This window comes from Cervus elaphus, chromosome 18 (genome assembly GCF_910594005.1).
Source record: "Cervus elaphus chromosome 18, mCerEla1.1, whole genome shotgun sequence".
Taxonomy (NCBI): domain Eukaryota; kingdom Metazoa; phylum Chordata; class Mammalia; order Artiodactyla; family Cervidae; genus Cervus; species Cervus elaphus.
This window is the reverse complement of record NC_057832.1, coordinates 111248957-111265616: the sequence shown is the minus strand read 5'-3', so window position 1 is coordinate 111265616 and position 16660 is coordinate 111248957. Positions and strand designations below refer to the sequence as shown.

The window sequence follows — 16660 nt, the reverse complement described above, 5'->3', positions numbered from 1 at the left end:
ATCTGTGCCTTCTGTCTAAATCAAGAATGCAAATTCAGATTCTTCATGGCTTTGGTAGTGACTGTGTCTCTATGCAGGTGTGAGCCTGGCCCGCGCCTTCCCCAGGAGACCAGAGCCAGCCTCTGCTCCTTGGTGACCATGTGTAACTGAAAGGCCGTGATCAAGAATGCCGATATGTCAGAGGAGATGCAACAGGACTCGGTGGGGTGTGCTACTCAGGCATTGGAGAAGTATAATACAGAGAAGGACATCGCAGCCCACATCAAGGAGTTTGACAAGAAGTACAACCCGACCCAGCACTGCATCGTGGTGAGGAACTTCAGTCGTTGCATGACACATGAAACCAAAGACCATCTGCTTCTACCTGGGCCAAGTGGCCAGTCTCCTGTTCAAATCCGGGTAAAAGCATGCACTGTGCCACACACCCAATGATCCAGCCAAAAACCAGGGCTGCAGCCGAAACTCCAAATACCAGAGACTGAAGTCTTCAGCCCTGCCTAAGGGAACACCTCCATCTTTGAACCTTTATTGGGTTTTGTACAGGGCATTCTCTGTACTGGTTTGTTGTGGTTATAAAGCAAGCAAATAAATATAAATGTAAACAAAACGGCTTACATTTGTATTTATTTTCTATTCCATACCTCTCTGCTGCATGTTTGTTTTTCTCTTCAAAATCCATTCTTTTAAAGAGAGAAGTCTGTTGGAGAAGGGTTTATTAAGTATCATGGATTCAAATAATCTAGAGTTGAAGATGGCCTCTTTAGTTGATCTTGGGTAGTCTGTTGGGGGTGATTCCTTGAAGTTTCTGAGGGATGTAACAGACTAGCCTATTCAGCACTCTTGCATTGCATTCTTGCCCATCCTGCTCCTGTTGTGCATGGAAGAATACTACTCAGAAGTGCATGTTGAGAGAGGCATGGCAGAGAAACTACTGGACTCTTACTCCTAATCTGATAAGTGTATTCCTTAAGTGCTCCTTTTGTGATAACAGCTATAGAGTGTTCTGGGCCTTGGGCCTCAAGAGATGATGAATGTGTCCTGGAACTCCTTTAAGCTTTCTACGGCTATAAAATGGAAATAAGCTGGTGAGAAAGTTGGGCTAATGAGAAATTTGTTGGGCTCTAGACATTTCCCCTCCCCTGCCTTGGCCAAAGCATACTCTAAAGATCAAAGGTGGTCTTAAAGGGAAAGACCCTTTGAGCAGCGGCCCTCCTTGTGATTCTAGTAAAGTCTCCAGGAATTTAAACTTACAAGCCGGCTGCGCTGTGCTTTAACTACCTGTGTTCACATATGAGTTGAAGCTTTCATTAAAAGACAGAATTAAAAATAAAAAAGATATTCCCCACAACCCCATCTGCAACCCCTCCACACACAGTCACGCACACAGAGACACAAATACATACCCCTGATCTACTGCCTTCCCAGCCTGACAAAATTAGGGTTGATCCTCAAATCCACTCTTATCCTCTGGGGTAAAAGACTGTATGATCTGACACTTTTACTAAGAAGGAAGTAATTATTGTACCGCTGCAATGACAGTAGTTAGCGAAGATGAAAATACATGACCATAAAATGAATACTCTGAAGATCTCAAGTGAATCCACCTGGAAGCATGTATTCCATAACTACTTCTGATTAATCAGATGCATATATTTCCAGATTTCCCATTGAAATTAAGCATTACCAAATTCTAGGGAATGCATTTTATAAAGAGGTTTTGTATATATGGACTCATTTATTTCTGCACTTATAAAATCTTGATATAATGAGGTAATGGAGGATATATTTTGACTTTGAGAAGATTTTGATGAGGAAGGTGGGCCAACCTGGCCTAGGTTAGGTGAGATGCTGAGGAAATCGGGGGACCGGGGGGAGAACACACAAAGACAGTCTGTCCTCCTTCAATGGACTCACATGAAGTTTTGGATGATTGATAATTAACTGAAGTTGGTTTCTCTTTGATGACTCCAGAGAGCTTGTTCAAAGCAGACCACGTGGGCAGGCTATTTTAAAAACTACCTTGTGATTTGGGAAAAAAAAACAAAAACAAAAAACTACCTGGTGATTTGGGAAGGGATGTGACCATAGCTCAGTTGGTAAAGAATCCACCTGCAATGCAGGAGATCATGGTTTGATTCCTGGGTCAGGAAGATCTGCTGGACAAGGCATAGGCTACCCACTCCAGTATTGTTGGGCTTCCCTTGTGGCTCAGCTGGTAAAGAATCCTCCTGCAATGTGGGAGATCTGGGTTCGATCCTGGGTTGGGAAGATCCCCTAGAGAAGGGAAAGGCTGCCCACTGCAGTATTCTGGCCTGAAGAATTCCAGGGACTATACAGTCCATGGGGTCACAAAGAGCTGGACACAACTGAGCGACTTTCACTTTCACTTTCATGACCCAGATGAGGGAAGAACATTGTGGACAGAGTAGCGAGGGCCAGGAAGCTGATGCCAGGGAGGTGGGGAGAAGAATGACTTACCCACCCAGGAAAAGTGGGTAAGAGAAGAGAGCTCATGAGAGCCAGGTTGGGGGAGAACCTTCCAGAGAGACAGCGATGAGCTGCCTGAGGTGAGACAGGAGGGCCTATTTTCATCTAACTTACCAACAACCTTCCCTCCTGGAGGTCTCAGGCTAAGGTGATGACTAGAAGTCAGAGATGTGGAAACTCCTGGTTCACAGGGAGGATACAGAGAAAAGACAGCAATGGATGGTGGACACATGTCCCCAAGGCCTGGAGTGAGGTCTGGGCCAGCACAGACCACACACCCAGGGTCACACTGCAGGCACGTGGCAGCAGAGCCCTGAGGCTCCCGTTGCGGGGATCCTACAAGCAAGGGGCTGCCCTTGTCTTTTTGCACAGAGAGCAGCTGGCCGTGCAGGGCTGTGGAGTAACTGCTGGCGCAGAAGTACACAGATGTCTGGGAGCGTTTGGCGGACTCCAGCGTGAGAGGGAAGTTCTCTGTGTTTGGTCTGGAGACGCTGTACCCGTCGGGCATGTCTCCTTGCTCCTTGGTAAAAGGGCCAGTTGAGTAATGGATCAGCCTCAGCCCAAGTCCCGGGTCTTGTCGATACCAGCACATATAGTCATGACCCAGATCCTGCGTACAATTAAGTGTCACGCTCTGTCCTGTGCTGACGACCTGGAATCTGGGGTCCTGAGTGACACCAGCGTGGACCGCCCCTGTGGAGAAGGAGGACCGATGCTGCAGTCACAGAGGACATGCTCAGTGCTGGCACCCCCAAGGGGACCCTGCCCCCAGGACTCACCTGCCTGCAGGAGACAGAAGACCACACAGCCCAGGAGGCAGGGGCTCATGGTGGGGGGTGGGGCAGGCGGAGGGCCCTCTGGTCTGAGTGTGGATGAGATGGGAGAGGGGCTCTCCAGGGAGTCCTTCTGAGATGTCACTGTCCCTGCCAAGACCCAGAGCCAACCTGTCACTCAGGGAGCCACGCCCCTTCCCCCAGAAGCTCAAATCAAAGTTGATTCTAAATCAGTAGCTTAGAAGAGGGAGATGCCTTGGACAGATTGCTTGGACATCATCTGGACAGATGTAAGTCTTACAAAGTCGTTGCAAGCTTTCCCTAGAGTAGTTTGCACCTTTATGTATATTTTACTCCAGAGATAATTCCTTAATTTGCATATTAGCTTATTTGCGTACATATTTCTGTAGTTTTGAATCTCAGAGGAAATCCTTAGGGCTTCCCGCTGTCCTTTATCACCCGTGCATCACAAATACTCCCTGAAGTGTTGTTTCTACTTTGCTCAATTGACCACAGTCCTGCTCCTGTCCTCTCACCTACAATGATTCTTTGGAGTCTGGTTCCTTAACTGCAGCGCAGACTCATCACTATTGAGGAATCATTTGACTCTATTTCTTCTCAGTTCATTAACAGACGGGACACCTGCCAAATGCAGGTACAGCTCCTTCATGGTCGCCAAAGCATGTGCTTCCTGAGTCTCAGGGCACAGGGAGGGGAAGCAGCAAGTGAAACCACCGCAGCCCTAAGACAGAACTTTCTTTGTGGCCAGAAGCTGGTTGCTCAGTGGGGATTATGCGTTCACACAAAGGAACATACATAAGAGAGGGATTTGGGGTGAGGTGCAGGACTCCAGGATACATCAAAAGTGCTCTGACTTTATGTGGGACATCCACTCCATGGGAATACTTCCTTTTGAAGCATTGCTGCCGTTAATAGATTGATATCCTAGAGCCCTAAACTATATCTTGTTGCACAAACCCCACTCTCAAAAGGACTCTGTACCTAGAGTGATGTTCTGCTGTTGGGATCTTCAAATTGTCAATAGACTTTGAAATATGGACCCTGAAAATTATGTACTAGATCCTGGTTACATGATTTTACATGTTCCATGACCTCCTGATGGTCGGTTTCCCTTTAGCATGACCACACGTCTAGTGTCTGGGTGACTCACCACTCCTGGGTCCTGGGACAGAAAGACACTGACGCTGAAGTGAGAAACAAAGGAGGAATCTCATGTCATAACCACAATGACCAGCCTTGAATCTGCGCCTGGCAAGCCCTCGAGTGGTTCCATACACATGCTCAGAACTTCGCTGGTCCAGGACACAGAAGGACACAGTAAAGGGGGGTCATACCCAGGCCAGGCCAGAAGAAAGTGGTCTTTCCAGCTCAAGGCCTGTGGCCTGAATCCTTGGGATCAAGTCATAGGAACCCTTCTCCTGGCATGGAATTATCATTCCATTCTGAAACAACTACTGCTGCTGGTCTGGCCAGCCCAGGACCCAGTGTGTGAATCTGAAGCCTTGCTATGTTGTTTCTCATAGAATATTAACAAAAAACCATTATAAAATGATTTCGGAAAAAGGGTTCATGAGAAAAAAAAATCTATGAAATTGAGTAAATAAATTTTACAAAAACAGCCTGTACCAGCTGGTAAGAACTTAGATGGTCATTTTATCAAACCATCAATCCCCGGTTAGGATTGTCCCTCACACGGAAATGGTGTCTCACATGGTTTCAAGCCCTTTGTTAATTATAACACTTTCCAGGAGCACTTACTTGTCTTCCATATTTAGCTCCAGGCTAAAAAGGAATTGTTTTGATGGGTACAGACATTAAATTTTCACTAAAAAGATGCATGAGCAAAACAAATCTACAACCACAGAAATCACACTGTTGGTTGTCAGGGCAGGAGAGCGCCCTGGGAAGGAGCCTGAGGGAATTTCTGGTGAGAAATGTTCTCTGTCTTAATGGGACAGATGTTTCATCAGCATATACATATATATTGATCAAACCATAGCTCTCATCATTATACAGTGTGAATATATACCTGACCCTTGACCAACACAAGTTCTAACCGAGTGGGTCCACTTGTGGGTGGTTATTTTAGTAAATACGTACCAAGGTACTGAACAGCTGTGATTGGTTGAATCCATGGATGTGGAATCCCAGATACACCATTGAATGTGCAAGTGAAAGTCGCTCAGTCGTGTCCGACTCTTTGAAATCCCATGGAGTATACAGTCCATGGAATTTTCCAGGCCAGAATACTGGAGTGGGTAGCCTTTCCCTTCTCCAGGGGATCTTCCCAACCCAGGTCTCCCACATTGCAGGTGGATTCTTCACCAGCTGAGCCACAAGGGAAGCCCAAGAACACTGGAGTGGGTAGCCTATCTCTTCTCCAGTGGATCTTCCTGACCCAGGAATCAAACCAGGGTCTCCTGCATTGCAGGCAGATTCTTTACCAACTGGGCTGTCAGGGAAGCGCTCAGACTATAAGGTTGTAGGAGGCTAGGGACCCTAAAACCTACACTGTTTATAGGTAAGCTGCAGTTCAAATATCAATAAAATTGATTTTAAAATATCTGAGGTGGGCTATATGTTACATGCTCCTTTTAATTTCATGAAATGAATCATTAGGCATAATCTTCCTTTCCCTGTGATTTCTGATATCCTCAACTAAAGGGTTTCAAGGCAAAACATGTCCATTTCTACCTTTGCACCTAGGAAATGGTAGAAGAGGCTGTCAGAGGTTAGCAAAGGGAATCAAGAAATCTAGAGTCCTGTTATGTGCCAGGGACTTCACGTTTATTAAATCCTTGTGCAACCCAGGAAGATGGTGTGATGACTAATTGAATCGTGTCACCTTGACTGTGTCAGAGACATTTAATTAAACTTTATTCTGGGTATTAAGTGAGAGTGGTTTTGGAAGAGGTTAACATATAAATAGGTAGATTTTAACATTAGATTAGATTAACATTTTAAACAGATGACGTTCCATTCCACAGTCTTAGTGGGCCTAATCCAACCAGTGAAGATATGAATAGAACGAAAAGACTGATCCTCCCCCAGGTAAGAGAGAACTGTTCAGCTGATGGCCCATCAGTTCTTGGGCCTTTGAATTTAAACATCAGCTCTCCCTGAACCTCTAGTATCACCAGTCCAACCTGCAGATTTGGACTTGTCAGCTGTAACAGCTACGTGGAGCGAACTCCTTTAAAAGATGGGGAGCAGAGAACACAGGTGTTGAGGACAGCTTTGAGTCTGACTCCTTGTCTGACAGTTAGGAAATATGAGATCTGGGCAAGTCACTTCCCATCAGATGTATAAACAGTTAAAATAATCTTTATCTTGCATGATCTATGTGAGCATTAAAATGTACAAAGGAAAGAATGTCTGGGAAAGGCTATCAGCTCTACCTGGGTCTTGCTCTCCCTGGCTGGCAGCTGACACCCTGGCAACCACTTCCTGAGCTGGGGTAGGAGTGTTTTTGTACCAGAGGCATCTGATCATGCAGGGCTGTGTCTTGGCTGCTGGCACAGAGATACACGGCTGAGTCCGTCAGCTCCAAGGAAGTCAAGCTCAGCTCGGAGCGAGAGTCACTGAATGGTTTTCCTGAGAATCGATCTGATATGTCCCCTTTTTGATACAGGTTCCCATCAAAATACTGAATGAGGAACTGGGGGCCCTGGCCCAGGGCCTGTTGGTACCAGTTCACGGAGCGGTGTCCAGAGTCAGGGGAACATCTCAGAGTCGCGTTCTGCTTTCTTGATTTGATCAGGTACTTGGGGGTCTGGGTGACTCCAGATTCCCCCAGGCCTGTTGGGGAGGAGACAAGGAAGCTGAGGGCAGACCACAGGAAAGCCTCCTGCTACAGCCCTCATCTCCAGGCTTCTATCTCAGGGAAGCAAAGACATCTCAAAAGCTCCCGCGCTGTGTCCAGGACTCACCTGCTCCCAGGAGGCAGAGAGTCAGACAGCAGAGGAGCGTGGAGCCCATGGCAGCATCAGGAACCCAAGTCTGCTGCTAGCTGGGGGCGTGTCTCCTGGGGTGAGTGGTGTAAGTGCTGACCCTCCTGCTTCCCTGATTGGAGCATTGCCTATGACGTCACTGCTCTGTGTCTCTGCAGGCTGTTTCCTGATCCACTGCACCCCTGGCCAGATCCCATGGTGGGCTCCTCTATGCCCTTCCCTGTTTTGTATAGCCCCTCAGCAAAGGGTGGGTGTGAGATGAGCACTGTCCCCATATGCACATAAGATGGCTTTCTCTTCTCTTCCTGTCCCTGCCTGACATTCCTCACCCAGCCCTCACCAGCCACACTAATCCATCACCCACCGCTCTCCATGCTGCTCCAGGAGACAATCCACTGGGCACATTCTAAGGCTCCAGGCACATCCCTACTGCCCTGGGCTGGGTCCATGTGTCCTGGAACCACTCAGGGAACTCAAACCTGTTTTCTGATGCAGGCATGTAGCCAAGGTTCCCCTAAGCTGCCCTCCCCAGGGTGACTGTCAACCCCTCCCAGCACATCCTGCTTACCATGGACCCACAGTGCCTCCTAGTGGTCAATGGTCCACAGTCTCACAGATCTGTGCCTTCTGTCTAAATCAAGAATGGAAATTCAGATTCTTCATGGCTTTGGTAGTGACTGTGTCTCTATGCAGGTGTGAGCCTGGCCCGTGCCTTCCCCAGGAGACCAGAGCCAGCCTCTGCTCCTTGGTGACCATGTGTGACTGAAAGGCCGTGATCAAGAATGCCGATATGTCAGAGGAGATGCAACAGGACTCGGTGTGGTGTGCTACTCAGGCATTGGAGAAGTTAATACAGAGAAGGACATCGCAGCCCACATCAAGGAGTTTGACAAGAAGTACAACCCGACCCAGCACTGCATCGTGGTGAGGAACTTCAGTCGTTGCATGACACATGAAACCAAAGACCATCTGCTTCTACCTGGGCCAAGTGGCCAGTCTCCTGTTCAAATCCGGGTAAAAGCATGCACTGTGCCACACACCCAATGATCCAGCCAAAAACCAGGGCTGCAGCCGAAACTCCAAATACCAGAGACTGAAGTCTTCAGCCCTGCCTAAGGGAACACCTCCATCTTTGAACCTTTATTGGGTTTTGTATAGGGCATTCTCTGTAGTGGTTTGTTGTGGTTATAAAGCAAGTAGCAAAACGGCTTACAGTTGTATTTATTTTCTATTCCATACCTCTCTGCTGCATGTTTTTTTTTTCTCTTCAAAATCCATTCCTTTAAAGACAGAAGTCTGTTGGAGAAGGGTGCATTAATTATCATTTGTTCAAATAATCTAGAGTTGAAGATGGCCTCTTTAGTTGATCTTGGGTAGGCTGTTGGGGGTGATTCCTTGAAGTTTCTGAGGGATGTAACAGACTAGCCTATTCAGCACTCTTGCGTTGCATTCTTGCCCATCCTGCTCCTGGTGTGCATGGAAGAATACTACTGGGAAGTGCATGGTGAGAGAGGCATGGCAGAGAAACTACTGGACTCTTACTCCTAATCTGATAAGTGTATTCCTTAAGTGCTCCTTTTGTGATAACAGCTATAGAGTGTTCTGGGCCTTGGGCCTCAAGAGATGATGAATGTGTCCTGGAACTCCTTTAAGCTTTCTATGGCTGTAAAACGGAAATAAGCTGGTGAGAAAGTTGGGCTAATGAGAAATTTGTTGGGCTTTAGACATTTCCCCTCCCCTGCCTTGGCCAAAGCATACTCTAAAGATCAAAGGTGGTCTTAAAGGGAAAAAGCCTTTGAGCAGCGGCCCTCCTTATGATTCTAGTAAAGTCTACAGGAATTTAAACTTACAAGCCGGCTGCGCTGTGCTTTAACTACCTGTGTTCACATATGAGTTGAAGCTTTCATTAAGACAGAATTTTAAAAAAAGAAAGATATTCCCCACAACCCCATCTGCAACCCCTCCACACACAGACACACACGCAGACACACAAATACACACCCTTCATCTACTGCCTTCCCAGCCTGACAAAATTAGGGTTGATCCTCAAATCCACTCTTATACTCTGGAGGTAAAAGACTGTATGATCTGACACTTTTACTAAGAAGGAAGTAATTATTGTACCGCTACAATGACAGTAGTTAGCGAAGATGAAAATACATGACCATAAAATGAATACTCTGAAGATCTCAAGTGAATCCACCTGGAAGCATGTATTCCATAACTACTTCTGATTAATCAGATGCATATATTTCCAGATTTCCTATTGAAATTAAGCATTACCAAATTCTAGGGAATGCATTTTATAAAGAGGTTTTGTATATATGGACTCATTTATTTCTGCACTTATAAAATCTTGATATAATGAGGTAATGGAGGATATATTTTGACTTTGAGAAGATTTTGATGAGGAAGGTGGGCCAACCTGGCCTAGGATAGGTGAGATGCTGAGGAAATCAGGGGACCGGGGGGAGAACACACAAAGACAGTCTGTCTTCCTTCAATGGACTCACATGAAGTTTTGGATGATTGATAATTAACTGAAGTTGGTTTCTCTTTGATGACTCCAGACAGCTTGCTTAAAGCAGACCACGTGGGCAGGCCACTTTAAAAACTACCTGGTGATTTGGGAAGGGATGTGACCATAGCTCAGTTGGTAAAGAATCCACCTGCAATGCAGGAGATCATGGTTTGATTCCTGGGTCAGGAAGATCTGCTGGACAAGGCATAGGCTACCCACTCCAGTATTGTTGGGCTTCCCTTGTGGCTCAGCTGGTAAAGAATCCGCCTGCAATGTGGGAGATCTGGGTTCGATCCTGGGTTGGGAAGATCCCCTAGAGAAGGGAAAGGCTGCCCACTGCAGTATTCTGGCCTGAAGAATTCCAGGGACTATACAGTCCATGGGGTCACAAAGAGCTGGACACAACTGAGCGACTTTCACTTTCACTTTCACTTTCATGACCCAGGTGAGGGAGGAACATTGTGGACAGAGTAGCGAGGGCCAGGAAGCTGATGCCAGGGAGGTGGGGAGAGGAATGACTTACCCACCCAGGAAAGGTGGGTAAGAGAAGAGAGCTTGTGAGAGCCAGGTTGGGGGAGAACCTTCCAGAGAGACAGCAATGAGCTGCCTGAGGTGAGACAGGAGAGCCTATTTTCATCTAACTTACCAACAACCTTCCCTCCTGGAGGTCTCAGGCTAAGGTGATGACTAGAAGTCAGAGCTGCGGAAACTCCTGGTTCACAGGGAGGATACAGAGAAAAGACAGCAATGGATAGTGGACACATGTCCCCAAGGCCTGGAGTGAGGTCTGGGCCAGCACAGACCACACGCCCAGGGTCACACTGCAGGCACGTCGCAGGAAAGCCCTGAGGCTCCTGGTGCTGGGATCCTACAAGCAAGGGGCTGCCCTTGTCTTTTTGCACAGAGAGCAGCTGGCCGTGAAGTGCCGTGGAGTCACTGCTGGCGCAGAAGTACACAGATGTCTGGGAGTGTTTGGCGGACTCCAGCGTGAGAGGGAAGTTCTCTGTGTTTGGTCTGGAGACGCTGTACCCGTCGGGCACATCTCCTTGCTCCTTGGTGAAAGGGCCAGTTGAGTAATGGATCAGCCTCAGCCCGAGTCCTGGGTCTTGTCGGTACCAGCACATATAGTTATGACCCAGATCCTGAGTACAATTAAGTGTCACGTTCTGTCCTGTCCTCACGACCTGGAATCTGGGGTCCTGAGTGACACCAGCGTGGACCGCCCCTGTGGAGAAGGAGGACCGATGCTGCAGTCACAGAGGACATGCTCAGTGCTGACACCCTCAAGGGGACCCTGCCCCCAGGACTCACCTGCCTGCAGGAGACAGAAGACCACACAGCCCAGGAGGCAGGGGCTCATGGCAGGGGCGGGGCAGGCGGAGGGCCCTCTGGTCTGAGTGTGGATGAGAGGGGAGAGGGGCTCTCCAGGCAGTCCTTCTGAGATGTCACTGTCCCTGCCAGGCCCCACAGCAGACCTGTCACTCAGGGGACCACGCCCCTTCCCCAGAGGCTCAAATCAGAAATGAACCTATGTGAAGAGTTCACTACAAGGAGATCCATCTAGCTCAATAGGCATAAGCCTCACAAGTTGTTGTAACCTGTAAACTGTTTGCAACTTTATGTATACTTTGTTCCAGAGAGAATTCTTCATTAAACTTATATTCGTCTTATTTATCCACATATTCATGTAGCCATTTTAAAGTTATTTTTCATTGGAGTATGATTGCTTTATGAAGTGTGTTGGTTTCTGCTGTACGCCAGGTGAATCAGCCATTAGTATGCGTATATCCCCTCTCTCTTGAACTCCCCTCCCTCCATCCCTGCACTTTACCCCTCTAGGTCCTCAGAGAGCAAAGAGATGAGCTCCCTGTGCAGGACAGCAGCTTCCTACTAGCTCTCTACTTTATACATGTAATGTGATTTCTTAGTTTTTCTTCTTGGGGAAAAATCCTTATAGCCTTCTGCTTCCCTTTACGACTCTTGCATCCCACCTATGTCTTCAAATGTCCGTTTTCCTTTGCTTAGTTGACTGCAATTGTATATATATTTTTTCTTCCACCTGCTTCTTCTGGCATCTGGTTCCCCAACCCTGGGGCAGGCTCACCAACATTCGAGGAATCCTTTGAGTCTATTTCTTACCATTTGCTGATAGACTGGGCATCTGCTGAATGTGGCTACAGCTCCTTCATGTTCACCAGAACACAGGCTGCCGTGTCTGAATGGGGGCAGCAGCGCACCTGTAACCCACCTTTCTTTGAGGAGAGTAGATAGGTGCTCTGCACCGTGGATGACCTGGGAGCACAAAGGAATACAGATGCGGGACTGGGAGGAGGTGGCAGACTCAGGGCAAAAGGAAACTGAGTTTGAGCAAGCTCTGGGGATTGGTGATGGACAGGGAAGCCTGGCATGCTGAAGTCCAAGGGGTCTCAGAAGTCGGACACAACTGAGTGACTATACTGAACTGAAGGTACTGCCCAATTTGACTGGCTGAATCTGTAGACCTGGAATCCCACATACAGACGGTTGAATGTGAAGTTATACACAAAGTTTTGTTTACGGTGTTGTGGATGTCTCAGGGACCCTAAAGCCTACATGGGTTAAAGGTTAACTATAGGGCTGCTTCTGAGGTGGCACAGTGGTAAAGAATCCACCTGCCATTGCAGAAGATGTGGATTTGATCCCTGGGTCAGGAAGATCTCCTGGAGAGGGAAATGGAAACCCACTGCAGTATTTTGTCTGGGAAATCCCATTGACGAGGAGTCTGGCAGGCTACAGTGCCTAGATTTGCAAAGAGTCAGATATAACTGACATACACATATAATTCACATTTTAAAATATCTGAGAAGGCATATATATCACACACTTGTTAATTTCATGTGATGAATCATTGGGCATAAATAAATTTTTCCTGTGACTTCCGATATCCTCAACTATAGGATTTCAAGTTAACCTTTGTCCATTTCTACCTTTGCACCTAGGAAATGGTAGAAGAGGCTGTCAGAGTTTAGCAATGCGAATCAAGAAGTCCAGAGTGCTGTTATGTGCCAGGGACTTCATGCTTATTAAGTACTTATACAACAGTGGAGCATGGTGTAATGCTATTATAACGTGTCACCTTGACTATGCCACAGGTATTTAATTAAACATTATTCCAGGTGTTATATGAGGGTGTTATTGGAAGAGATTAACATGTAAACAGGTAGACTTTAATATGAGATTAGATTAACATCGTAACATTGTAAACAGATGACCTTTCATAGTGTTTCATGGTGGGCATCATCCAACCAGTGAAGACTTGAATAGAACAGAGAGACTGATCCTCCCCAAGTCAGAGATAATTGTCCAGGTGATGGCCTTCAAACTGGATCATTAGTTCTTCAGGTTTTGAACTAAAACTCAGCTCTCCCTGGGTCTCTAGTACCACCAGTCCAGTATCCAGTTTTGGGGCTTACCAGCCTTAACAACTATGTGAACCTACTCCTTTAAAACATGTATACGTATGTTTGTTCTATGGGGGAACAGTTCTAAGGGGGGCAAGGACCATAGGTGTTGAGGACAGACTTGAGTCTGATTTCTGGTCTGACACTAAAGAAGTATGAGACCAGGGCAAGTCAGTTCCCCCTAGGTGTATAAACAATTAAAATAATACTTATCTTGCATGATCTTTGTGAGCATTAAAGCACAGCAAAGAAAGAATGTCTGGGAAAATCTGTCCATTCTACCAAAGCCTAGGACTGGCTGGCTGGCTGGCAGCCAACACCCTCACCACACTTCCTGAGCTGGGGCAGGAGTGTTTTTGTCCCAGAGGCACCTGATCACGCAGGGCTGTGTCTTGGCTGCTGGCACAGAGGTACACGGCTGAGTCCGTTAGCTCCAAGGAGCTCAGGTTCAGCTCCGAGCGAAAATCACTGAACTGTTCTCCTGAGAATCGATCTGGCAGGTTTTCTTCTCTATTAGCTTGTCCACGGTAATACTGAACGAGGAACTGGGGGCCCTGGCCCCGGGCCTGTTGGTACCAGTTCACGGAGCGGTGTCCAGAGTCAGGGGAACATCTCAGAGTCGCGTTCTGCTTTCTTGATTTGATCAGGTACTTGGGGGTCTGGGTGACTCCAGATTCCACCAGGCCTGTTGGGGAGGAGACAAGGAAGCTGAGGGCAGAGCACAGGGAAGCCTCCCGCTGCAGCCCTCATCTCCGGGCTTCTATCTCAGGGAGGCAAAGGCATCTCAGAAGCTCCCGCGCTGTGTCCAGGACTCACCTGCTCCCAGGAGGCAGAGAGTCAGACAGCAGAGGAGCCTGGCGCCCATGGCAGCATCAGGAACCCAAGGCTGCTGCTGGCTGGGGGCGGGGCTCCTGGGCTGAGAGGTGTAAGTGCTGACCCTCCCGCTTCCCTGATTGGAGCGTTTGCCTATGACGTCACTGCTCTGTGTCTCTGCAGGCTGCCCTTGTCCCCTGGACCCCTTGGCAGGACCCAGGGCTGGCTCCTCTATGCCCTTCCCCGTCCTGCACAGCCCCTCAGCAAAGGGTGGGTGTGAACCGTGCACTCGTCCCATGTCTCCATATGTCCACAATATGACTTGTTCTCCTCTCTCTGCTCCTTCCTGACACTCATCACGGAGCCCTCACCGGCCACCCGAACCCCTCACCCTCCACTTCCTTTGCAGGGTCCCCCCTGAGTACATCCTGAAGCTCCAGGGACGTCCCCACTCCCCTGGGCAGTGAGGAGTCTGCTCTGGTTCCTTGTGTCCTGGAAGCACTGTAAAGTGTGAAGTCCGCTCAGTCGCATCCGACTCTTTGCGACCCCATGGACCGTAGCCTACCACGCTCCTCTGTCCATGGGATTTTCCAGGCAAGAGTACTGGATTGGGTTGCCATTTCCTTCTCCAAAGGATCTTCCTGACCCAGGGATAGAACCTGGGTCTCCCACATTGTAGGCAGACGCCTTACCGTCTGAGCCACATTAGGGAAACTCAAACCTGCTCCCTGATGCAGGCATATAGTCAAGGTTCCCTTAAGCTCTCCTCTCTTGGGTGCCTCTTCAACCCCTCCCAGGCAGCCTGCTTACCATGGGCCCACAGTGCCTCCTAGTGGCCAATGGTCCACAGTCTCAAGGATTTGTACTTTAGGTCTAAAGCAATAGAAATTCCCAACTGCCCTCAGGACAAACCCTCCACACACACACACAGACACACACACACACTCTCACACTCCTGTCCTTATGCCTCCCCAGCCTGGCTGAATTAGGGTTGATCTTGAAATCCACTCAGCCTCTGGAGGTAAAAGATTGTATGAAGAGACACTTCAACTAAGAAAAAAAAATTGCTCCACCATTGTTATCACGGAAGTTTGCTAAGATGAAATAGTACAGGCCATAAAATAAACACTCTGATGGTCTCAAGTGAAACCATCCTGGAAACATGTATTCCATAGCTCCTTCTGATTAATCAGAACCATATATTTCCAGATTTTATGTTTAAATTAAGTATTGCCAAATTCTAGGTAGTGTACTTTATAAAGAGGTTTTATGTATATGAACCTATTTATTTCTATACTTATAAAATCTTGAAATAACTCTCCAGTCTGTAGAAGACCTAGGAGGACTTCTCTCCAAAGAAGACATGCAGATGGTCAACAAGCACAAGAAAAGTTTGGCAACAACACTAATTATCAGAGGAGTGCAAGTCAAAACTATACTGAGGTATCACTTCACACTGGTCAGAATAAGCATCATTAAAAAGTCTACAAGTAATAAATGCTGGAGATAATGTGGAGAAAAAGGAACCCTACTACACTGTTGGTGGGAATGAAAGCTGGCACAGCTATTAGAAGAGTATGGAGGCCTTTTAAGAAACTAAAAATAGAGTTACTGTATGATCTTGCAATCCCACTTGTAGGCTTACAATTAGACAAAACTAAAAGATTTAAAAAAAAATTTTTTTTTAATTTAAAAGATTAAAAAAAAAACTAAAACAAAATTCTAAAAGATAGATGGGTCTCAATGTTCTTTGTGGCACTATTTAAAATACTCAAGATATGGAAGCATCCTAAATATTCATCAACAGATGAATAGAGATATTTTTTATATATTTATATACACATTATACACACACACACACACACACACACACAATGGAGCTTCTGAGATTGTCAGACTTAGGAGACTTAGGGAAACTGCAAGAGAGTGGCAACTTGGATTCACACCCACAGTTAATTATAAGCCACAGTTTTTTAAAGAAACCATACTATGTTACTATAATCACTTTAAAGTATACTCACGGGGAGCTGTACTAACAAGTAAACTTTGATTAGAAGAGTGCTCAGTGTGGAATATTCTGATAAGACTTAACACTGACATAGACATAGCCAGAAAAGAAAATGTTGAAATGTTCACATAAATTGGAAGCCTGGGCTTGAATCCAGTTGTTCATACACTAGGATAAATGTCTAAATTGTCCTGGGGAAAAAAAAAAATTCCATGCAGCTCTGTATACAATATATCCGTGCGTGCTCAGTCATGTCCAATTCTTTGCGACCCCATGGACTGTGGCCCACCAGGCCCCTCTATCCATGGAATTTTCCAGGCAAGAATACTGGAGTGGATTGCCATTTCCTACTCCTGGGGATCTTCCCCACCCAGGGATGGAACCCACGTCTCCCACACATCTCCTTCATCTCCTGCATTGAAAGCAGATCTTTTACCACTGAGCCACTCTATGTAAATGGACATTAATTAACCCCTTTCACAAGTGTCAGAGTATCAGTTATATATTTACATCCTTGGCTTTTTCTATGAAAGTAAAGGTTGTAAGACAGTTTTTATAGAAGGACTTATGTCTCCCCCAAATTCAAATGTTGAAGTCCTAAACCCCTGTGAGACTGTATCTGAACTTAGGACCTTAAGGAAGGTGGT

The 16660-nt window shown here is 46.9% G+C and overlaps 2 pseudogenes and 3 gene segments (V, D, J or C); 2 read left to right on the top strand and 3 right to left on the bottom strand.

Moving 5' to 3' along the window:
- Window positions 1-138: 138 nt before the first annotated feature.
- LOC122674707 lies at window positions 139-403 on the top strand (annotated as a pseudogene).
- A 2581-nt stretch (window positions 404-2984) lies between these two features.
- On the bottom strand, window positions 2985-7259 carry LOC122674697. The segment is given in 3 exon segments: window positions 2985-3180; window positions 6757-7079; window positions 7211-7259. Coding segments are annotated over 3 exon segments (438 nt in total).
- Window positions 7260-7985: 726 nt separating this feature from the next.
- On the top strand, window positions 7986-8249 carry LOC122674708 (annotated as a pseudogene).
- Window positions 8250-8847: 598 nt separating this feature from the next.
- Window positions 8848-11174, bottom strand: LOC122673886. The segment is given in 3 exon segments: window positions 8848-8894; window positions 10561-10977; window positions 11064-11174. Coding segments are annotated over 3 exon segments (513 nt in total).
- Window positions 11175-13464: 2290 nt separating this feature from the next.
- LOC122674691 lies at window positions 13465-14075 on the bottom strand. The segment is given in 2 exon segments: window positions 13465-13877; window positions 14009-14075. Coding segments are annotated over 2 exon segments (456 nt in total).
- Between the last annotated feature and the right edge of the window lie 2585 nt (window positions 14076-16660).